The 25513-nt window shown below is 38.4% G+C and overlaps 1 protein-coding gene across 1 annotated transcript in view; it reads right to left on the bottom strand.

The window, feature by feature from the left end:
* Positions 1-25513, bottom strand: part of LOC139119031 (kinesin-like protein KIF18A) — a 45636-nt gene that overhangs the window by 7431 nt on the left and 12692 nt on the right. Inside the window, exons 8-13 of the mRNA XM_070683035.1 lie at positions 23911-24134; positions 14621-14701; positions 7124-7843; positions 5993-6200; positions 2729-2919; positions 1829-1898 (exon numbers count right to left, since the gene is read on the bottom strand). Coding sequence (XP_070539136.1) covers positions 1829-1898; positions 2729-2919; positions 5993-6200; positions 7124-7843; positions 14621-14701; positions 23911-24134 — 1494 coding nt within the window. The remainder of the gene's footprint in view (positions 1-1828; positions 1899-2728; positions 2920-5992; positions 6201-7123; positions 7844-14620; positions 14702-23910; positions 24135-25513) is intronic.

Below are 25513 nucleotides of genomic sequence, written 5' to 3'. Positions count from 1 at the left end.
CAATAATCATTTTACTTTAAGGCAGTATGCACCTCGAAAGTGAAAGACTTAAACTTTTGCTCTAACTTTCCTCAAGGAATCTTTCAATCATTCTCTTTCAAAATCAAGAATAAAATTAGGGGGTCACTGTGCAAATTTTGGTACTAGAGAAACAAATTACCCAAGATTTATCGATATAAGGAATTCAAAATGGCCACCATCCCTACATTAACTCTATGGAGAAAAATAAAAATTTTCGAATTTCGAAAAACTAAGCCAGTGAATAGTTTTCTTTCACCAAGAACTTTAAAATGAACCCCCACATGTGGTATATCAGAAGAGAATGATAAAAGTTTGAGAGTCCGAATGTCTGTCCCCGAGGTGCGTTCTACCTTAATTTGTGATTGTCAATGAGTCTTATTTTGGAAACTAGAAAATGGACGAGACCTCTATTTATTCCTACATACTTTGCTAAAATTGACAACAGTTGTTTAATTATTACTGTGAAAGCATGGTCATTTGCTCTGACTCGTTACTGTGAAGTACTCTGTATTTACCAACAAGATGGATGAAGACGAGGCTATTAATTCAATCAAAATATGTCTTGGCAAAATGATTTTTATCTACTCTATCATCTAATAGCGCCCATTTACAGGATGAGGTACCTATCATCAACTATGCAATGAGGCAAAGAGGAGTAAAGTGCCTTGCTAAAGGACACATCACCATACTCTGATTGTAAGTCTGCTACTTGGGTCAAACATGTCCTTTGCTGGTGAGTCCAGTACCAAACCGACTCTTTAATGATTTTTACCTGGCCTGCCAAAATTTAATAACAGGTTAACATTAGCATTGGTTTACTAATGTGACCAGCTTAGTCAGCTTTTAATTTAACAATGATTTGAAACAGAACTAGAATTTGACTGAGGATTACCAATGAAAATTCATTACATGTAGAGTTCTAATCATCAATAGATTCCAAATTGTACATTTCAGCAGACAGGAAAAGCCCTTACTTTGATTGATATTTAGGAATTTGACTCAAAATCTATGCAAAATTCAATCAATTAAAATCACTGTCGACCCACACTTAAAGAAATTACCTTCATCTGACATTTGCAGACACCAGCGATCACTTCTTAACCTGGTATCAGAGTTACTGGGAAGGACATCGACCCTATCTCATGTTTAGCAATATGGCCAACTACAAAGTTCTCTATTGCACTAATTGCAATCACCCAGTGGCAGTATGACTGTTCAAAGCCTATAGGCATAACATACAGCAGAGCGGGACCACCCACTTGAAGACAGGGATTTCAAAGAGATGGCATTACTCTAGGAATAACATAATTTCTTTTGAAACACAGTTTGAATTCTGGTGGTCATTGACCGAGTTTGTCCACTTGTTAACATATTTATCAAAGTAAACAGATCAAGTAACTATTTTGAGGTGTTTTTATATCAGCAGAAAAATAAAACTGCTACTTTAAAAATCATGAATACAGATCATATAATCTCTGTTCAATGTAATGTTCCTGTACATGTACTTTCCACCAACATTTTGCAAAGCAGCTATCATGCTGACAAGACATGTAAAATATTGTGGGAAACCATGGATTTGCTAAACAGGTGATGCTATAATGACAAGTATAGCTCATACGGTTATGTGGTTGTGAACACAACAAGACAGATCATGATATTCTGCAACATTTGACCAAACATGAGTGCAATTCAGGCCTGACAATTAAATTCCATTAAAGGAATCTTTTCATACGTCAAAACACTTTGAATAATTGGCAGTTACATTTTGCAAGCAGTTAAAATTTATGTTTGCAAATTCCATTCCCACCTTCTATGTTTTCTTTTGTTAGAAGCAGCTTTAGTCATCATCATGTACGTTGGCTTTGGTCTTCGGAATCCTGAAGGTGACAGAAAGCAGCATTAATTTTTATACATTTACAGTTGTAACCAATAGAGTTTGAATTAAACAGTACACTATATGGTTTATTTTGTACAATACACAAATAGCAGGTGCAATCCCATATGCATAACACCTGCAATCCCCACATATACACAATAATTTTTCACTGCACATTACAAACATTTCAACAACCGTTACATGAAGTTTAAGAAATAAGCGTGTTTACATTTTGGGATTGCATATTAGCACATCATTTTTGATAAAATATATAGTCCTATATGTATGATACTGGGTCAGGAAGAGCTGAACAATTGAATAATCTCTGACAATTATTAATAACTCATGTTTCCACTTATATGTCTTCAAGATGCCATGGATGGCGTTTGTTGTTATATTTTTGAAATTAATGTATCTATAGGAAATTGGTTGAGTACTTTGATTGTTTTCCAAACTTACTTAAGGTAGTATGCACAAGTGAAAGACTTAAACTTTTGCTCAAACTTTCCTTAATGAAATTTTCAGCTATGCTCTTACTAAATCAAGAATAAAAATCGGGGATCACCGTGCAAATTTTGGTATTAGAGAAACAAATAGCCCAAGATTCAACTTCAAAATGGCCGCCATCCCTGTGTTAACTCTATGGAGAAAAATAAAATTTGCAATTTTCGAAAAACTAAGCTGATATAAAGTTTTCTTACACCATGAGCTTTAAAATGAACCCCCACATGTGGTATATCAGAAGAGAATTGTAAAAGTTTGAGAGTCCGAATATCTGTCCCCGAGGTGCGTTCTACCTTATAGCAACATTACTGAAGTAATGCACCTTACCTAGGTCACTTCTTTGTTTGCTGTAAATGTTCTTGTTCGGCATGACAGATGGCAGACCATACCTCTTCACAGTGGCTGTTGCAATAGTCTCTCGTCTTTGAATGGGACCTGCTGGTGGGTCTTTCAAGTTATGAAGTATGTCGCTGGAAAAGTTTTCTTTTTCTACAGCATATAAACCTCGTTTTCTTCCACTGTGAATGTACAAGAAATACATTTTCATAATCCTCTACCATAAACAACTGATAATCAGCAGATTAAAATTAGAAACTAACAAGTATTTGTACTGTAAAGACAAATATTATTTGCCAGAGAGACATTTTATTTTTCATGTTCATCTTTTCAGAAAATTTTATTTTTCATGTTTATCTTTTCAGAAATGTATTTTCAGCCTTGTAAAGAGCACTAATGGTACAGCCTAATCGATGTGCTTTATTGTGCCACTATGGACCAGCTTCTCAGTATCTTCCTATCATCACTGACTGCTGTGTTGTCCCAGAACAAACTTAAGGTAGAGCTGCATGTTGCCAACACAGTTTTTTTCAAAGCAATATTTCTCATCAAAGATGACAAGGAAACCCCCATTTACTGTACATTTTCAAAAAGCAGAGACTCTTAAGTTTAATATGGAAGCAGAAGTTTACTCGTAGGATGAAGTGGGTGTATATTGGGGGTAAAAAACCTCAATTTTGGTATTAATGATAAAAATTAATTTAAGTCAAAAACTTGTCGCTATTTTCTGAAACGTAATATTTCATTAGAAAGAAGAGTATATGTAGGAAAAAACGACTATTTTGTTTTGCATTATCTATCCTCATTCTAAAATGGCAAGGGTTCAAAGACTGACATTGAAAAAATGTGATTAAAATCATGATCAGCAAAATTAAAATGCCTCTTTCCCAAAATGTAAGAACTTTATTGCCAAACAAAATAGTCGTTTGTTATGTAGCATTTAAAGAACATAATGTGAAAATTTCAGAAAATTTGAACCAGCCATAGTGGAGTTAGGGGCGGCGTCAAAAGATCGATGTTTGAAAAAAAACTTAATTGCTTAAGTTTGGGGGTGGGGGGTTTTTGGCCAAATTAATTTCTGTGCAGTCAAAAACGATTTAACGTCTTTTTGGCAAATTTTACGATTTCAAGGCTGTTTTTGTACGCTAAAACCGATCGAGTCACCTGTATTTTTGTTACTTTATAATGGTTTTCAATTTTATTTAATTCAATGGTACATTGGTACGTCGTTTGAAAGAATTAGTACAGGGTATGAGTTCGCAATGTTTTTCAATTTTAGGTCAGTTAAGTTAGAAGGGGGATGGGGTGGGGTCTGAGGCCAAACTTAAGCAATTAAGTTAGATTTATTATATTGAACTTTTGACGTTGCCCCTTAAATTCTTTGGAAATTTTTAAATTGGGACAAAAAAAAGGCCAGAAAATAGGTTGATTTGCATACATTTGCATAAATTAACACTTCTGTATCATGCAACTTACAACTGCTTGACAGGCTAAGAGGTGAACCCTACCAATATTTTAATCTTGGGTTAACAAATTAATAAAAATTGAATGAATATTTGCAAAAAAGTCATTTTTGAGCAAAATACGCTGTGTTGGGTGCAACACCCCCTTAATACCACATATGTACAAACAGACTGTAATGTAAACTGCTTTGATACACAAAATACTTCAACAACAAGTTCATGCATATACATTGTGACAACATACATCCATTGATATGGAATATTATTCTACTTCTGTATTTGAACAAAAAAAACAAGAAAAGAGTGTAAATTGTTGGCAAGTTTATTGATATAGTGAAATCTCCCTGCTACCATACTTGATACTGACATGTTATTTAGTGAAATCTCCCTGTTACCATATCCCGGTACTGGTTATGATACTGACATGTGCTACCATACTGGTTATGATACTGTCAAGTGCTACCATACTGGTTATAATATTAATACTGACATGTACTACCATACTGGTTATGATATTGACATGTGCTACCATACTGGTTATGATATTGACATGTGCTAGTACCATACTGGTTATGATACTGACATGTGCTACCATACTGGTTATGATACTGACATGTGCTACCATACTGGTTATAATATTAATACTGACATGTACTACCATACTGGTTATGATATTGACATGTGCTACCATACTGGTCATAATACTGACATGTGCTACCATATGGGTTATGATACTGACATGTTATTTAGTGAAATCTCCCTGTTACCATATCCCGGTACTGGTTATGATCCTGACATGTGTTACCATACTGGTTATGATACTGACAAGTGCTACCATACTGGTTATGGTATTGACATGTGCTACCATATGGGTTATGATACTGACATGTGCTACCATACTGGTTATGATACTGACAAGTGCTACCATACTGGTTATGGTATTGACATGTGCTACCATACTGGTTATGATACTGACATGTGCTACCATACTGGTTATGATACTGACATGTGCTACCATACTGGTTATGATACTGACATGTGCTACCATACTGGTTATAATACTGACATGTGCTACCATACGGACTATGATACTGACATGTTATTTATGCTGGGAATAATCTAACGGTAAGGGCATTACATTTCTACAATATACATTGTAATACCAAGGACAAATCATGTTATACTATCACTGCAATCTGATTAAACTCAGGTGTAGAGTATGGCGAAGTCTATACTTACATGGTATTCTCTTGCTGTTGCCTCTCACTACAGGTGACAGTATGAGAATACTGTGTAAGTATAAATGTCACTGTACTCTACATCTGATTTTAATCAGATTGACTACCACTGTAGTACCAGTGATCAGCTTACTTCTTGTAAAAGCATGGATCAAATGTGCCAATAGTTCTTTTACCGGTTCCATGATGCAGTGTGCTCCAGGGTATACAAAGCCTACGTTACGCATACAACTTTTTAGCCGTAGGGTACACGCAGGGTATGTTACTCATAGAACTCTATGATAGATTACATCCTGACCTATATTTTTGTCGCTGATGGTTAGATTATACACATGTATTGTCATTCTTCTATAACAATCCGTTGTACAAAACAAATCAGCATGTTTTCGCTGTTTTGAGCTTTAATGGTGTTTGATAAAGTCACTGCAATGCATTGTGGGATAACCGGGAAAAGGTCTATTTTTGTTCCAATACAGATGCTTACACTGATAATGACATCACAGCATTTGCAACAATACTGGTCACTCATTCATATCACAGAATGGTATACTCACCTAAGTGAAAGCTTCTCTTTGTTTATTTTATCATCAAGAGTGTATGAAGTATTTAAACGATTGAAAGTAACTTCGGGACTTGATGATGCAAACACGCTATCACAATCACTGACAATCGGTGAATTTCCAACACTTGTCAACGGTGTCCGAGGTGATGCTTTAACAGGTGTCGGTGTACACACCACCTCAGCATAACTTCGTTTTGTACCTGTAGATATCACACAACACATGTATGTAAGCCATAATACCCCCACAACATAGACAAGTTTAGAAAATTTTGAATAGGGTAGTTTGTGCCCCATTTCATATCATCATCATTCTAAGCGATGGAAGTTCCAATCATTATCTGAACATAATATTGGTGGTCTATTCTACATTTTTAAAATCAATGTTGTGTATAAACACCAACCACAATGTCCAGGTCTAAATACCAACCACACACTCACTAGAGGGCGCCAGGTTTAAACACCAATCACACTGTCACTAGAGGGCGCCAGGTCCAATTCTGAGCAAACACTACCAGTGAATCATTTACCATTAAGCCAAAGAAAGGGAATTCATATGATCTATCTCTACTTGTGCCTATGCACATACTCAGACAACTTTTTTTTTAATCTATATTTAAACTCAATAACTCCATAGGTGAAACACCTCTTTTCATGGAGGTCAAATACTTCTAAATACCCATAACCCGCTACCCCAATGAAGCACTGAGGAGTAAAGTGCCTTGCTAAATGGCACAACACCGAGCTAGAGTATCGAATTCACAGTCCTCCCACAGTAAATCCGCTACTCTGGATCTACCGGGACTTGAACCGGGTCTCAAACTATATGTACAATGAAAGTATACACTGTAGAACAATTCATATACACCAAGGCAGACACAGAATATAGAGATATGCTGGATATGTAACAGGGTACACACATTTCAAGGCATACAGACATACAGCAAGGCAGACATATAGCACAGTAGACATACAGCAGGGTAGACATACAGCAGGGTTTGTACACATACCAACAGATAAGTTACAGATAGATACAGCCACTATCAAACAGACAAACACAAATTTAATACCAGACAGATACAGAAAGCCATGTCATTGCCATAAATATGACAGTTAATTGACTTACCAACTGGAGTACATGGAGTAGCAGTTTTGACAAACTTTGAGTCAAAATGGACAGAATGGCCAGTACTTCGGCCAACTTTAGCCAAATCTGGAGACTTAAGTTCCTCTTTGGATGCTGACAAAACAGACTGAACTGGTGACACAAGTAGAGAGATGCCATCAATTACAATATCAGCATTTGACAAACTTGGCAATGTAGATTTCATTGTGGCTCTATTGTCATTGTTTGATGGTACAGATGAAATATCACTTTCTGTTGACGGAGAGCAGATCCGTTCTTTGCCGTACTTTGTAATATCAGCATATGAAGGAGTGTTGGCTTTTCCAGGAGTCATTGAGGAAACACAGATTGGTTCTTTGCTCGGTGTGATTGCAATCTTTACTCCATTTTCACATTTCTGCTGTCTTTCAGTAACTTCTTCACAGTCAACATCTGCTGCATTATGAACTGATTCACAATCCCTGTTCACATTGATTGTACTGTCCATGGCTGCTTCATCAAGTGTAAATGTATTCCTTCTGACTGGCTTAGGTCTAACATCTCCATTTGGTATGGACGGCACTGCTTTATATCTTGGTGTTTGAATCCTTACAGCTGTCTTTGTCGCCTTGTTTTCAAACCTTGGTATCCTCTGAGCTTCAATTCTGCTTTTGTCACTGACACTGACTGTGTTATCCAAATGACTGCTTTCAGCAATGACTGTCTTCGTTTTAAGTGGTACTGGAATTGTTAAGGAATAGAATGTGACCATTTACAGTAATATTGAACAGAGTGAAATATATTACAAATACAGTGACCGATGTCCCGAGTATACGCAACAACAATATTAAGGACAATTATACTCAACCATACAATTTACATACAAAGCCCAGTATTTTGTTATAATCTTATAATCATCATCATTATCATTATCATTATTATTATTATCATCATTATCATTATCATTATTAGTATCTCTTTTCCTGCCAAGTCCATATTTCACCATCAGGTCAAGATGGTTAAAATTAATGAAACACAACATATTCCATATGGTGTATTTTAACATAATACTGTACATTTGAAAGCTGTTGAAAACATAAATACTGTAAACTGATTTTTTTGGACTAAAGATGCTATAACAGACCAAGCTAAGTGGGTGAAAATACGTCATGTTTTGGCTCAATACCGCTTTTTACTGACTTGGCTGATGGGGAAGTGATACTGTCTGGCAGGAACAGGGTTAAAATTGTTACACACCTTAAAGCGGTTTTTACCAAGTAAGAAAGCTGAAGTTTCTATTACTTGGTTTGTGAACTTCACAAACCAATTGTGAACTTCACAAACTCTGTACATAAGCAGAGTTGATGTGCACGCTGCATATGAGCTCTGCTTATGTGCAGCACCGTACGTTGAAGGATATCTGATTGGTCCATTGTCACTATTCACCACAACTCAGGGAGCCTATTCAATTATAATGGTAAGATTCAGCCACCCAATTGGATAACAGCTTCTGAAACGCTGCACATCAGCTAAATTGTACAGACTGAAAAGTAAACTTGCATGGTGCAATGCATTATAAGAAATTGCAGTTCAGCAGAATTATTTCATATACTGTTAGTTAACAGGTTTTGGATCGGTGTTTGTACACCATGTTAGTAGTGATATTGAGTTGTATACTTTTTTGAAATAACAGTGAGATCTTAAAGGGACAAAGTCGGTCATTTTTCATGAATTTTGTTTGACACGAGATACTACTCATATTATTTGACATGTTGAAAGATACTGAATGAATGGGTGACCATTCATATATTCGACCCGAGTTTTGGACAAATTAAATGAAATGATCACGAAAATGAATTAATGGTCATGACCATTAATTCATTTTTGCGATGGTTTCATTGATCGTGTCTAAAACTGGGGTCGAATATATGCATAGTCACCCATTCATTCAGTATCTTTCAACATGTCAAATAATATGAGTAGTATCTCGTATCAAACGAAATTCATGAAAAATGACCGACTTTGTCCCTTTAAACTGTTTCTTTTAACCAGTATATATATATATATATATATATATATATATATATATATATATATATATATATATATATATATATATATATATAAAACTGCTGAGGCCAAAGGTCAAATGGTGTCCACTAAGGCAGCTATTGCAGTACTTGAAAAATGCATGGCACAGTAGTGATCTGGAGAGTACATGGTTTGTATACGACTGTATCCTGACATACATGTATATCATAATACAATGATCACATCACATAACAAACTGACTTGCATATTTACATCAGTACATTGCCCTTATGCCAAACTTGATTGAAATCAGTCTGCTTTGAATGAATATACAAAGCAGCTGTGAGACACAGAAAAATCATAACAGAATGGCCACCAGGGGGCAGTATTGAATGGTACCATAACACAAGTTGATGTACATGTATAAATCATAGTATATATAAAGTTTTAATGGAATCTGTTTGTATATGAAATGACTCTGTGTGTCATAGTACATTGTATTTATACCAGCTTTAGGCCAGAAAGAAAAAATACCGTCAAGGACAGTGTGCTCACATTGGTTTGAATTGGTCCATTCGAGAAATATTTAAACCAGGAAAAACAAAAATGACAAAAGCAAATAAGGTCTCCAACTTAGGTACTGGAGGTCATCTTTAGGAACATGCATATCAACTTCTGTAGCAATGGGACAAGCAGATCCTAAATACATAAGCAAATGTCAACAACAAAAAACAGACAGAGAAGGCTTGATAAAAAGAAAAGGTGGGAGTGGGTAAAAAATGTACAAGGGATCTGGTAAAAAGCAGTGTTCTCCTGAATAAGGTAACAGGGGCGTGGCGCCCTCTTGTAAATTCCGAGCGCCCTCTTGCCAGAAATGAAAAAGATTTAGTTTTTTGAAAAATAAAACAATAAAATGTACGGGGAAAAAGTTGACAGTGATTTACAAGCAAAATGCGAGCGTGAGCGTCGATCCTGCAGACTGCAAACGTAATTCTCATCGATCTTGCAAATCTCGCGAGTTTGTGATGTCATCCGAGATCATAAGCCCATGTGCAACTCATCGAAGGCAGCCATATTTGCATGGCTCAGTCCGTAACGTACGTTGGCAACGGTCCCTCCATGGGGACCGTGCATTAGGTAACCGACTTAGCTGAGTAAACATGGCAAGGAGCTTGAGGGTAACCAAGGACAGCAGAGTACACTGAAGTTTTTATAGGAGGTTAGAATTTCGTTTGTGTATTCCTTCCCAAAGCAAAACAACCTAATTTTAGGCTCGGTCGGACGTGTATCAGGATGAACACACGTGAGTGTTATGGTGATAATTTTGACATCGATGATAAATGTATGTCTCTAGACACGCTATGTTTTCGTTTTCAAAAAATGTAATCTTCATCGAAATCCGTGAACTGTAATAAAAGTTCTGGAACACTGTTCAGATCTCTTTTCCTTTGAGTTTTTTATACGAAAAAAATCTGAAAAAATGCTCCCCAAGCCTGAGTTTTATGGTCACCGTGGTAATTTTGACATCGATGAATAAATGTATGTCTCTCGCTATGTTTTCGTTTTCAAAAATGTAATCTTCATAATTGAAATCAGTGAACTGTAATAAAAGTTATGAAACACTGTCTCAGATCTCCTTTCCTTTGAGTTTTTTATACGAAAAAAATCTGAAAAAAATACTCCCCAAGTGCCACCAAATAACACCATTTTAATCTCTGTTTTTCAAAAGCTCCAACGGCAGGAGGGGGGACACCCCCCTCCTGACCTCCCCCCCCCCCCGACCGCTAAAGCGGTCGCATGTGGTGCTTCGCACCACGTCTTCGCCCTCTTCTAAAAAAATACTGGGGAGAACACTGAAAAGTAATGCTACATCATCAATCTTCTAGAACCTACCCCTCCTGAATATCAAATGTTCCATCCCTTGGTATTACATAACGCCAGATGACAGGAAATGTATTTATAACCTTGGGGATTTTTTAATTAATGCAATGAGTGTTATCATTCTAATGTAAACAGCACTTAAATTAGTTACAGATAGTGAAATGCCTTCCACTGTGGGCGGTGATTACAACATCTGTAATTATCCTGGATCCAAATTACTGATCAGTTCTTGTGTGTCTTTACATAGAAAAGTTGCAAAAATTAGTCCACAATGAAAACAATTCACCTCAGCTTTGTTTCTGGATCAAATTTTCCTACAAATAGATACCAAATGTGACAAAAATTATGTTCACAGCCTTCAAAACTGTCTCACAACATATCCTGGGTTGGTGTAGGTCATTTAAGGTCACAAACTGAGAAATTACCTAAAATATACAAATTTGGGGGTTTCCCAACACTTTGAGCAGAAAATTTATCTAATAACATCCATTTGATCCCTCAGTACTTTATACCAAATCACAAAGCTATCAAACAAGTAATTTTGAGAACAAGTTTTCTTGACCAAAAATGACAATATTGTCTTGAAAATACCAATTTGTATATTTCAGGACAATTTCCACATATCTAACTATTGTCATCTCTGTACGTCTCTGTACCAAATATAAAAGCTGTCTCTCCAGGGGTTTTAAAAAGAAAATACTGTTTAAGATTTTTTGACCAAAAATGACAAAATTGCTTCAAAATAGTAATTTTCCCAATTTGTCATAATTTAAAGAAATTAGAATGGTAACACCCTCGCAAAGATCTAACCCAAATTTGAGAGCGATTGGGCTGGCGGTTTAAGAGAAGAAGAATCTTTATTGAAAATGAGAAAAATCACTAAAAAATTCAGCAAAAATACAAATTAAGGATATCTTCACAATATTCAAAAAACTGTATAAGGTTCACCTAAGGTACTTGCACACAAATTTTCGAAGCAATCAAAACAGTGGTTCTTGAGTTATTGATTCTTGACCATTTTCACATTTTGTAAGCTCATTTGCATAATTTTGGCAACGCAGACTTCATTTGAACAAAATCCCATCTATAGCTCAGGATGCATCCACACACCAAATACCAAGCTGAAACATACAAGACTATACAGCAGTTTATGTGTTTTTGATGTTGACGGACATACTGTACATGCATACATACATTCCTACATACACACACACATACATACATACATACATACATACATACATACATACATACAGACGCCATCGACTTCAGCTTATAAGATAACCTCAAATTAATATAACCAAATGTGAGCTAAAAATAAATTGTTCATCGGAATCACCGCTTCTACTTTGCCCTATTTGGAAATCTTTTTAATTTGGGCAAACTCATACTTCTGCATTGCAAATACTAAAGTATTGCCGCTGGCGGCGCCCTGCACTTCATCAGGTTTTGAAGGGCATGTGGGATTTTGAATGAGACTTCCAATGTGTCTGCCTGAGCTTTGTCAACACATTGTTGCGACATCTGAATTTGGCAAATCACAACACAAACTGCGTCAAATTTTGGCTGAAATTTCTCTGTTTTGTCAAGGCTAGTACGCCATGACTACAAATTTGATCGCCAACACTCGACGTGATGGCCAACAGTTAGTTCCAAAGATGCTGTTCAGTGTTTGTCCTGATAAAACGTTTGGCGATCTGTTTACCAAGATTGTGACAGCACGATGGGCGGTATATCGGATTGAATAAAAACTGCATCGAAAGTATAAAAATTTATGACAATGAGAGCATGTTGAAATACTCAGAATATGTAATTCCCTATGTTATTGTTGAGAAATGTAGTGTTGAATTCAATAACCAGTATCAGTGTATCTTGTCTGAGATATTTCTGGTTAGCCAAAGAGCAGAAAAGATTATTTTGCCTTGTCTGCATCCCAGCAAAAAAGTCTGAGGGACCTCGGTTACCTTTGGCCTAAAAAAAGTTTAAAAGAAAATTTGGGCTCGCCGCTCCTGAACCTTGGTCCAAAAAATCCGATGAATAAGATTTTTTTTTTTCTCTGGCCTTAATGAGATCTGTTTATACATGTCTAGATAATGGATCTAGACATACATAAAATGACTGTGTGCCAGCCACATTGGGCCATATTACTACACATATTGGGCTATATTACTACATATATTGGGCAATATTACTACACATATTGGGCAATATTACTACACACATTGGGCCATATTACTACACATATTGGGCCATATTACTACACATATTGGGCCATATTACTACACATATTGGGCCATATTACTACACATATTGGGCCATATTACTACACATATTGGGCAATATTACTACAAATATTGGGCCGTATTACGTATACACATATTGGGCATTATTACTACACACATTGGGCCATATTACTACACATATTGGCATTGTATATCACAGTGCACTGACCTTAAAACCAATTTTCAATGAGCTCCAGTTTACGCATGTCTGCGTAGTACTGGCTCTGTGCTTGAAAGCAATTATAACAAAATTGTAGTCTGGTGGCCATATTCGGTCATGTTGTAACACAAATTGACATACATATACAGTATACATATGTCAAAGTGTAGTCCTTGTAACTAGTTTGAATGAAATCAGTTCAGACATGTCTGTATAATGACTAGACATGAAAAAACCTTCAACAAAATAGCTGTGGTGAAATCTTATTGGATCATATCATAAAATAAATTGACATACATATGTATCTCATGGTACACTGTCCTTGAACCATTGGGTTTAAATAAAATAGGTCCAGACTTGTCGGAATGATGGTTACAGACTGACGGGCACATAGTCCCTGCCCATCCCAAGACTAGTAGGCACATAGTCCCTGCCCATCCCAAGACTGACGGGCACATAGTTCCTGCCCATCCCAAGACTGACGGGCACATAGTTCCTGCCCATCCCAAGACTGACGGGCACATAGTCCCTGCCCATCCCAAGACTGACGGGCACATAGTCCCTGCCCATCCCAAGACTGATGGGCACATAGTCCCTGCCCATCCCAAGACTGACGGGCACATAGTCCCTGCCCATCCCAAGACTGACGGGCACATAGTTCCTGCCCATCCCAAGACTGACGGGCACATAGTCCCTGCCCATCCCAAGACTGACGGGCACATAGTCCCTGCCCATCCCAAGACTGACGGGCACATAGTCCCTGCCCATCCAAGACAACTAAAACTGCAACTGATTATCAATGATTGTTGACAGATTAAAATGATGTTTGTGGACACCAAGTCAGATACCAGAGCAGCAATAAACAACGGGACAAAATTCACTTTCACAGGATTTTTATGCAGGTTTACCCTGATTCATTCCTAAAAATATGTTATGTTGTTTGGCTTTTTTTAAACACAATTACATATCTCAGCTTCTATGGACAACACAGTAGAATCAGCTACGTACTTTCATTTTGGTGACAATAAGAGAGAGACAGAGGGAGAGACTGAGAGACAGACACAGAGAGAGATTATGCAAAAGACAAAATCTGAGAGTTGAAGACAGAAATCTATGACCTATAACAAATGATGTAGATCTATAAATGCAGAGAATATTTCCAACCTTTATAGGGTGTTATTGACATCTCAGTCAAAGAATCTTCATCTCCTGATATCAATCGTTTTAAGCCTGGAGTACGACAAGCTGCAATACACCAACGTAAATAAAGTTATTAAAGAATAAACACCTAATTATCATCTGTCTGATGCTAAAGCGATATCAATCAATTTTCTAAACACAAAATTACGAATGACTTTATTTATGACTAAACATCTAAGGACAATATTCTATGATTTATTGAAGTATGGACTTATGAAAGCGATAATTGTTAATATTTGTAACAATTTACTGGATCAATAGTCAGCTAAAAATATTTAAAAAGGAATCCCAGGGCTCGAAATTAACGGTGGTCTTGCGTCCAAAGACCACCACTTTTTCTTTTTGGGCCACCAAATTCAAATGTTGGTGGACCAAATGGACCACCACTTACATCAGAATTTTTGAAGACAACGTACTTGGCCCGCACTACATTAGCGTGGTTCAATGCAGGACAAAAATAGAACATATGCACCTGCTTGCAAGTGACATTATCATGATATTGCAACATTTTAGACTTTAGCAGACCGCAGCACTTTATGCAACATTGTATTTCATCATCACAAAACGTCATGTCAATCAGTTCTGTACAGACAATGGCACTACAGATGCAAAAATTCGAGAATCGATCGAGTCTACGTTGTTGGTAACACAATACAGTTACTGTGGTTTTACGACTTATCCGGACACCAAACTTGCTAATTACCCAGCAACTTCGCTGATGATATTGAGACTTTGATCAGTAATTACCAAAGCACTTTGGTAATTCACCTCAAACTTGATACTTGATCTGGCTGCATGAGTGCTCCATGGGGTACACAATGTGTATACAAAGTCACTGATACTGCTGAAATCACTGATGTGTTCAAAACGTCAAAACAAAGGCCCAGCCGCCAGCGCGTCTTACCGCAAGATATTCCCAGCTGTCACTCAACTTGTCAAGTGAAAACATCGACCCGCCAAACTCAAAAGATCGTGGCGCGAAATAGAAAAGTTCTACCCGCCAGAGCAAATCTGTTAAACCACGCCTCCAATTTTGACCTCAAATTTCACGATCAACAACTTTCTCAGACGTTGTTCAGACATTGTGGTCCTGTCGACTGGCGCGGCCGGCGGACATTCTGTCGTTCATCTTTGGAAAATTGAAAAAATTGTGAGATGATGAACAGGATTTACCCAAACAGAACATCGAAACGCCGCGGGGAGAAACAACTAGAAGCATGGCTCGTAATCATGGACTATAGGACTTTGTGAAATATGCAAGGACCGGAAATCAAAGAACTGGATTTTGTTTGAGTGTTGTTCAGAAAAAATTCACATATTCATCACAGTTAGCAATATTCTCATCGGTGAATTTCTCATAGGCTACTGGCGTCAGTTTTTTAAAAGTCCATTCCCAAACTGACCATCGGCTTCTCACACATCGTGCGACGGCACTGGTTGAGACATCTTCTGCACTATTGCCATATTCGTCATTTTCTTTTGCTTTGTTTTTCTTTGAGAGATATCTAACACTTGACACGATACAAAGCGTTGCCATTAATTTCGTAACCCACGATCGCTGAAACGGAACTTTTCGCCACCTCTCTGCATGACGAGAAAATCGCCAGTAACTTTATCCCCACCACGCAGTAAGATTTCCATTACAATCCTGCAACTTGGGCAAGATTGCCTTTCCACTCCTATATCTCCGTTTGAGCCATTAGGGTATCATAGGACGAAGGTAAATTAACCAGCAGAGATTTGGTTCAAGTTGGTGAATTTTCGAAAATAAAATGATCTGTAAAAGTTCATCGTGTAAAATTTGGCAGCCCAGGTCAGGTTTACGTAGCGATCAAACGCGTTTTATTTAGTCTGTGCAGCTACAGTGAGTGCCGGGTGAAACTTCCCTGTATCGCGTTCACCCCACTCAATGCGTTCATAATCATATCCTACTCACACGTTTCACTTGAAAACAGAACACAAATCATTGCATTCCAAGCGATCACCCAACTCACACGATCACAAATCATGAACTTGAACCAAGTCTAGTAAACCAGTGAGCAAATCAAGAGAAAAGCTGTGCACAAACACGCTTCAAACACAGCGTAAGTGTGCGGTGGTCGGCGTTTGGAAGGTGGCGTGGTTTTATGTTTTTGGTCTGGGCAGTCAAACTTTTCTGTTTCGCGCGTCGATGTTTTGAATGTGGCGGGTTCATGTTTTCGGTTGACATGTCTTTCTGACAGCCGGGAAAAGTTGCGGTCAGACGTGCTGGCGGCAGTGTCTTTGTTTTTACGTTTTGAACACATTAGTGATTTCAGCAGTAAGTATCATACTAGTGCCATAAACTAATTTGTGACCAGGGGTTGGCATTCCACTGAACAGCATTCCTCAGTAAAACCAACATGTGTACTTATCACACGGCCAGACCCTGTCAACCAATCAGAGACCAGTATTGCCGTGGATTATAAGCCATAACCCACTCTTCACTAGTGCATTATGGCCATAATCCACGGCACGATTCTTTGTCTCTGATTGGTCGACATGAACAAACCACCTGACAAGATGGTATGCAAAGATAACACAGTTTTCAGCAATGAACAAGGTCAATTTTATTCCAACGCACACTTGCAAAACTAGTTCAATTTTCTTCCAACACAAACTTGCAATTTACAGAGCACAAATGTAAGTCTTTAGAAATCAAATGTAATTGTCATTTTCTTTCCAGATCGCTCTAAGCAGACAGAGTCAATTCCGTCAGGAACAACAATGTGTAAGACTCGATCATGAGTTGAAGGCTTGTCTTCAGGTTTCTTGTTTTCTGTTTCCGAACACACTTTTTCTTGTTTAGGTTTGGGGGGCTGCAGAGCATTGGATATGTTTTGTAACAAGTCTCCAGTGCAAGTCTTAGACAGGCGTCCTTCATACTGTAGAAATTTCGCCCGTTTTCATCAAATCCTGTGTGAAACTGGTTGGCCTCGAGGTTGGTATGTTCATCCATAGCTCTTAGTCCGAACATTTTACAGTTATAAAAGTAAACTATGTATGACAAACCTCTTGCTGTGTCAGAATTGAACACACCGCGTTCCCACAATCTCTCCTCATCCTTCTCGGTCACAGGATCTGCCTTTTTCACGGCGATGCCTACACCCTCAGCGATAAGCTCTTTTTTACGTTTTTCGAGTGCATGTTGAAATGTTTTGAAGGTCCATCGTCCTTTTTAAACAAATCCACGTTTCTACGATCACAGACGTCGACTAAATAGCGTTGCAATCCTGCAGCTATGTTTGTCAATGTATTGGGGGGATATGGTTTACCATCCTTTCGTTTGATTTCGTAGATAAATCTTGCGAACCAGTAATCGAGGGATTTCAAGGAGCCAATTTCCAAAGCAGGTATCGGCCAATTCTGGTCTGTGACAGTATGAGGTTGAATTTTCCTCCACATGGCCCATTCATTATAGAGTGATACTGCCCAACTGTTGGCGTGCCTGGTTCGCAGCGGTATTCTTTCATTCAGAGTTTGCTTAAATTGCGATTCCGTCAAGGGAGTCGAAAATCGTTTTTCATTGATCTGTCCACTCACATGACATAACTCCTGAGTTGGTATCGCATCCAGTTGCGTCAGTGAAACTTCATCCCACTGAAAACCAAGATCAAAAGACGTTACGTCGTCCATGACTACGTACGGATTTCAGCGTCACGTATTCAGTGTTTATTTGTACAACTGAATGCTTGTAGACAAAAACCGAAATATATACAGTTCAAGGTTATCACCTGGCAAGAAAATTAGAATAAAATTCGGCTGTCTATTGTCAGTTTCATCCCCTGCCAAGGAAATTAGAATAAAATTCGACTGTCTATTGTCAAGGCCGTGTGATAAGTGAGATAATGAACTCGTTTGGTCGATTATGCGTTATAACACTCGGGGGCTACGCCCCCTCGTGTTATAACGCATAATCGACCAAACGCGTTCATTATCTATCATGTGTGCTGTTCACCTGTGCTACATGTAAAACTCAACTACGGAGAGGTTAGGAGAGTATAATGGGTCGTTAGAGTTTGTTAAATTACTTTTCAGAGCAGAAAAACTATCAGTAACGTTGAACAAGCTGACATTGGAATTCCTGTTACAGCATTGTGAGGAAAATCCTACATTATCCAGTTTATTTATAATCCTATGACCCTCCGTCTCCGTCACCTAAATAGAATAGTCCCACTCCGCGCATCCGCCATTGGTTTTCCTCCTCTAAAACCTGCAGTTTATTATCCTTTCATCTGTGAAGAGTTTTACCGGTGACTATTACAACTTTCACTGCCAGTTGTTTTTATAAGATGCAGACCATTTGATACGGAGTACACTGAGTTGCAGGCAATGCAGATGCCACTTCACAGTTCACACTGTGCTGTTGATCGGCAAAGTACAAGACATCTTTGTTTCACTTTTTTTTATTTCAAGATATGATTCATGTGAAAATTTTACCAAATGTCACTGATGGGATGGTATTTTCAATTTCATTTGATGCAGGGATATGAAATACTGTGTTAGTTTAGCTCGGAATCGTTGCTGAGTTTTGCTGCCTTTTGGCAATGGTTGTCTATCAGCATAAATGTGATCGAGGAATGCCAGTTCATGGAGATAGAGAGATTGAAAATCTTTTCTGTATTCTAGCTTCCTTTACAATTTCTTCAGGTGTAAGTCGATTTAGGAAAGTGATTGAAATTTGAGTGGTGTTCAATAATTGTGCCTAAATCAGCATGAATTGAGCGGAAAAGGTATTTAAGTAGGACTGTTTGATCAGACATGATGTCCATTGAAGTTACAGAAATCTTTTTTGGTGCAGTTGCAAATTGTATTTGTCCTGTGCCATTTTCATCACTTTGTTCAGCAATTTTCTGTATGGGTACACTGTTGAAAACTTTGAGTGCGAACTCATTTCTCAAATTGGTTTATGCTATCGCTGTAGGCACTGAGATGTCGGCGTCTCAGCCGTCTGTGTTTACACTTTGCCACCCATGGAGTTACTGCATCCAGATCAAGTATCAAGTTTGAGGTGAATTACCAAAGTGCTTTGGTAATTACTGATCAAAGTCTCAATATCATCAGCGAAGTTGCTGGGTAATTAGCAAGTTTGGTGTCCGGATAAGTCGTAAAACCACAGTAATGGTCATTACGTCCATGTTATTTGGAAAGTGGTTTACGGGTGACTATTTAGACTCTGTTGGGTTGCATTCTTGAGAGGTCCCGCTGGACTTGAACAGTATCTGCTTTTTGTTGGCCCTTTGAAAACACTACTTCGTAGTCAGAAGGTATTTTCTTTGAACATGAACTCATTGGGCTGCTCAACGATCATATACGGGACATGCATCACGGCATGGCAAACGTTCAGCTACACCTTGAAGCCCCCAGGTTGTTGTTTTTTGTTAATAGAGCATGCGCATTACAGGAAACCCCCAAGTTCTACAGAAATGACTGCCCAGCTCACTTTAGATACTGATTCCTACCGTGCGCATTTTGAATACATTTTACGCAAATAAAAACTCAGTTGCGTAAAATCGTACGCAAGTTTTGAAATTGTAACGGAAACGCTGCTAGGTCCATTCATGTTCAGGCAGTGTTCAAATCGGGTTTCTGATACTGGTTGCTATTGGTTTTTATGAGTGGAATTATTTTGACTCTCTATAGTAGATAATAAATTACAGAAAAAATAATATTGTGAATTTCAATTTCAAAGGAACAAATACATGTAGTTTGGGCAAGAAGTTGTCGTTTGAATGTATGTCGTCACAAACCTATCACGCCATCTTAAACAATTGTTATATTACCGACCACTACATTTTTAACCCTTTTCCTGCCAAGTCGGTGAAAATCCGCTTGAAATTCGGTGTAGCCAGAATCTAAGCACTGGTGACCGTTATTTGTACTTTCTCCCAACCCGGTGGAAATCGGGCCCTTTTTGGGTACCCCCTTTCCTGCCAAGTCGACGGCACTACGTTTTGCTATCCCCTGTGCGTTTAGGGGTCATCCGAGGACAGGTTTTCTGACAAGGAACGCCTTTTCCCTCGAAATGGGTTCGCAGGGAGTCGATAGACAGGGAAAGGTGAGACAGGAAAGGTGCAGAAACCTGTCCGCCAGTCCCCCACACCCGAGGGGGGCTGGTTTTTTTTTACCGCTTTTTAGCGGACTTGGCAGGATAGCATGGTGACGTTTTCTGGCGGAGTTGGACGTACTTGGCTGCCTGGCACTATAGAGATTGCTGCCGAACTTGACCAACTCGGCAATGCTAATCTAGAAGGCCACCTCTTGCAAACGACTTGGCAGATATGCCGATGGTGCGAGACGAAAGTCACTTATTCAGTTGTGCGTGACTGAAAATGAGAACGTATTTTTGACGGGACGGCTCGACTTGTTCCTCCGATGGAACAGATATGAACGACTCGGAAATACCATTACAAACTGGTGTCCGACGTACTAAGCTGGGCTTCAGCTCTGCAAGTTCAAGCCAGGCAACGTCCTTCACCGCCTTGGCCGTGCCATTCAATGGACGTAGCTTTGGATTTTTTATTTATTCCATCGTCCGAAGTATTGGCTCTGGTTTGCAGGCAAACGTATCCTCTTGCCGACGCATTGGTAACTACGTACGCTGTTTGTGTACAGAGAATTCAAAAGGTGACATAAGGTCAATATGCTACGGCGATACCGCCTGCATTTAGCAGGGACTGCTTTTGTTATGCAAACCAGCTAGCAGTACAATATGGCTGCCAGGCATGTGGACACGTCGATGGCTAGAACAATGGAAGCATATTGCGTTGCACCCGTGCATCGCAAAAGTGAACTGAAGGCTTGGGTGTAGTGACTGGTTATCACTGGTTAGCTGCAGCCCAAGCCATGTCGGTACAAACCCGTACCTGACTGAGGACCACTCGATTAAGTCAGTAATGAACAGTAACACTCGTAAACCAACTCCCAACTGAGCTGGCTAAACTACGTGGAGCTGTGCTTCAATGGCTCAGCCATGTCGTTAATACAACGGCAAAAACGTAGTTTTTGTGCTACACTGCCAAGTCGTTGAAGGTACGTATTCAATTGACCCTACCCTGGGGAAACAGGACAGGTTTGCCGGTGCTGCTGCACCCCTAGCACGACCCTCAGGGTCTCTGACTAACAGACGAGTGAGGTGATGTTTGTGCCTAGCGGACGTGCGTAATACTGAAGGAGTTTATTTCCGAAAATAAACATGAAACGGCAATAAAATGACGCACTCCCAGGGGCAAACAAAGCCGGTGACCTCAATTTTTTTCTGCAGTAACCCTTGAGCTCCTTCCCCTGTCTACGGGCATGTAGAAATTATCGAAGTCTAACATGTATAAGTACGGCTAAAACAACCCTGAAAATGGGTGATTTTTGCCAAAATGCCTGGCAGAATAACATGCAGGAGAGCCAATCTTTTGCAGGCACATATTATGGGGCGTTTTCTACTGACTTGGCAGGATAACGGACAGGGGCGCTCGGCAGGAAAAGGGTTAATTTGGACCACCAAAATATTTGTTAGGTGGTCCACATTTGAAATTAATTTCGAGCCCTGAATCCATTCGAATAAATGAAACATCTTCATTTGAAAATGGTTCAATGCAATAATAGTTGGTAAATTAAAAGACTGAACATGCAATTTTGACACACAAGGTGATTTACTGTTTGATTAACCCTTTGAGCGCCAAAGTCTATTTTTGTCCCCTTTATAAAATAAACCCCAGTCAATTTTTCTAAGATTTTTGCCAGAATTTTGAGAAAAAACTGCAGCAAATGAAACGTGATGTCTGTTTGGTCAGAAATTATCAAAAAATTACAGAAAAATTCATAAAAGCTGGTAAAATTTTGCGCTAAAAATTTTGGCGGGAGAAAATAATATAATTAATATAATAATTATAATAATTATTATATTATAGCTTTGTCAATACCAGTGAATTTTGTGACGTCATATCCATACATTATTACTGATAATGTATTCCATTATTCAGCATTGCGGCCCCACAGCGAGCAAGTTTTTTTTTGAAAACGAAAAAAGGACTGCGCATTTAAAAGGAGGGGAAATATCGGATAAACCATGTAATACATAAAACTATAAATCTTGACAATGGTTCACAATATTGATAATAATGTCTTACTGTACGATTTATTACATTTTTTGAGTCCTCACGCACGCACTTGCCGTCTGTCTGGCTGGCGCTCAGCATGCAGTCCCCGTCCGATACGCTGGTTGTACTACTACGTTTGTTTACAACATGGTTCGCTTCGTTGCTGTATAGGTGAAACAGAACTCAGTACGTTTGCAAATCCTAGACGATACTGGGTTTGACACATGGCATATTATGTATGTCAGTGGCCATGTAAACGATGCAAGCGTGAAAGGCTACTGAAACCAGCCGTAAACGGGCCAACAACGGCAGCTCGCTGTCATCAACCTTGACCGGAAGTGTCTATGGAAATTACTACGGAGCCATTCAAAGTCTCGGTCCAAGTTCAGCTACTACCAACAATCATGACGACCGTGGACTCTCCGTTGATCTAACATCTCGGCCACCTAATTCTGATGCACTGACTGTAATCGGAGACAAGTTTCATTCATCGTTTTTTCCTCCATGTCTGTGATTTTACCTTGCCTTGTTCTCGATATCGCGACGGTACAGTATGTTTGTCAACTGTACCTTTCAAGCACCCGTTTACGTCAAGTTCTGTCGTTCGCCGAAATAAAAAAATAAATAGCTCTTCTCAAGGAGTCATCGAAAATTAAATTTATAGACACAATTATAATTGAAATATAAACATTTGAATAACAATGTTGAACTCTGTTGATATCGTTTGCAATGAATGCTGTACTACAAGGGACATAATAATGATCGTATTGATCAGCTGATACCATGGCATGCAGCTCGCTGATCATACTGATGTCGATGTTTTCTTCATCTCTGGCATTTCACCGTGTCTACTTTTTGAATGGCATGATATTTAAAGGTGATGTTTCAAGTTTGATATAGACGGTAGGGATGCATTTACTTTTCATTCCTTCGAAAATACATCGTTTTTCAATTCAAAATGAACCGTGAAAGTGCTGGTAATTTGGAGGGGCTGGAGGGGGTGCATTATTGCTTAAATATAATTTTGGTGATAAAGGTAAGATGTGAATTTCACTGTATGGCACAATGTCCAGGAAAGACTCATGAAATAACTTAGAGAAATACATGTCATTGATACAATGAGTAAAATAGTAGTAGTCTTACCACTTGGTGTTGCTGGTACACAACTAAGTACTGGGAAATCTAAGACAGATTTCATCTCTTCAGCAGATGACACAGCTGTCTCGTCAGCCCATGCTACTTCCTTATCACCATCTACACTTTTTTGAATGACTTCAAATTCCTCTGTGATGTCACTGGTTGCTAAATCTGATCCTTTCAAAATAAAATGTTGTTTTCTTACAAGGATCAGCAAACTCTGGATCAACCTGCAATTTTCATAAAAATAGAACTTTATGTGACATTCATTTCATCACATACAATATGTTTATCATCGATGAACACTGAAGTAATGTAATATAAACCATTAACCCTTTTCCTGCCAAGTCCATATTTCACTACCAGGTCAAGATGGTTAAAATTAATGAAACACAACATATTCCATATGGTGTATTTTAATATAATACTGTACATTTGAAAGCTGTTGAAAACATAAATACTGTAAACTTGATTTTTGTTTTTGGACTAAAGATGCTATAACAGACCAAGCCAAGTGGGTGAAAATACGTCATGTTTTGGCTCAATACCGTTTTTTACTTACTTGGTTGATGGGGAAGTGATACTGTCTGGTAGGAAAAGGGTTAATGGCCATGATTGGTCTGCATTTGCATGTGAGTTCTGTTTACCACAGAGAAAACATACAATGAGAGATATAGCTAGACACTGTAGAGAGAAAACATACAATGAGAGATATAGCTAGACACTGCAGAGAGAAAACATACAATGAGAGATATAGCTAGACACTGCAGAGAGAAAACATACAATGAGAGATATAGCTAGACACTGCAGAGAGAAAACATACAATGAGAGACATAGCTATAGACACTGCAGAGAGAAAACATACAATGAGAGATATAGCTAGACACTGCAGAGAGAAAACATACAATGAGAGATATAGCTATAGACAGACACTGCAGAAAGAAAATATACAATGAGAGATATAGCTATAGACACTGCAGAAAGAAACATACAATGAGAGACATAGCTAGACACTGCAGAGAGAAAACATACAATGAGAGACATAGCTATAGACACTGCAGAGAGAAAACATACAATGAGAGATATAGCTAGACACTGCAGAGAGAAAACATACAATGAGAGATATAGCTATAGACAGACACTGCAGAAAGAAAATATACAATGAGAGATATAGCTATAGACACTGCAGAAAAGAAATATACAATGAGAGATATCGCTAGACACTGCAGAGAGAAAATATAAAATGAGAGATATAGCTATAGACACTGCAGAGAGAAAACATACAATGAGAGATATAGCTATAGACATTGCAGAGAGAAAACATACAATGAGAGATATAGCTAGACACTGCAGAGAGAAAACATACAATGAGAGATATAGCTAGACACTGCAGAGAGAAAACATACAATGAGAGATATAGCTAGACACTGCAGAGAGAAAACATACAATGAGAGATATAGCTAGACACTGCAGAGAGAAAACATACAATGAGAGATATAGCTAGACACTGCAGAGAGAAAACATACAATGAGAGATATAGCTAGACACTGCAGAGAGAAAACATACAATGAGAGATATAGCTAGACACTGCAGAGAGAAAACATACAAT

This window comes from Ptychodera flava, chromosome 1, assembly GCF_041260155.1.
Source record: "Ptychodera flava strain L36383 chromosome 1, AS_Pfla_20210202, whole genome shotgun sequence".
NCBI lineage: Eukaryota > Metazoa > Hemichordata > Enteropneusta > Ptychoderidae > Ptychodera > Ptychodera flava.
The sequence above is the reverse complement of the archived record's forward strand: the minus strand, read 5'-3'. Positions and strand labels throughout refer to the sequence as shown.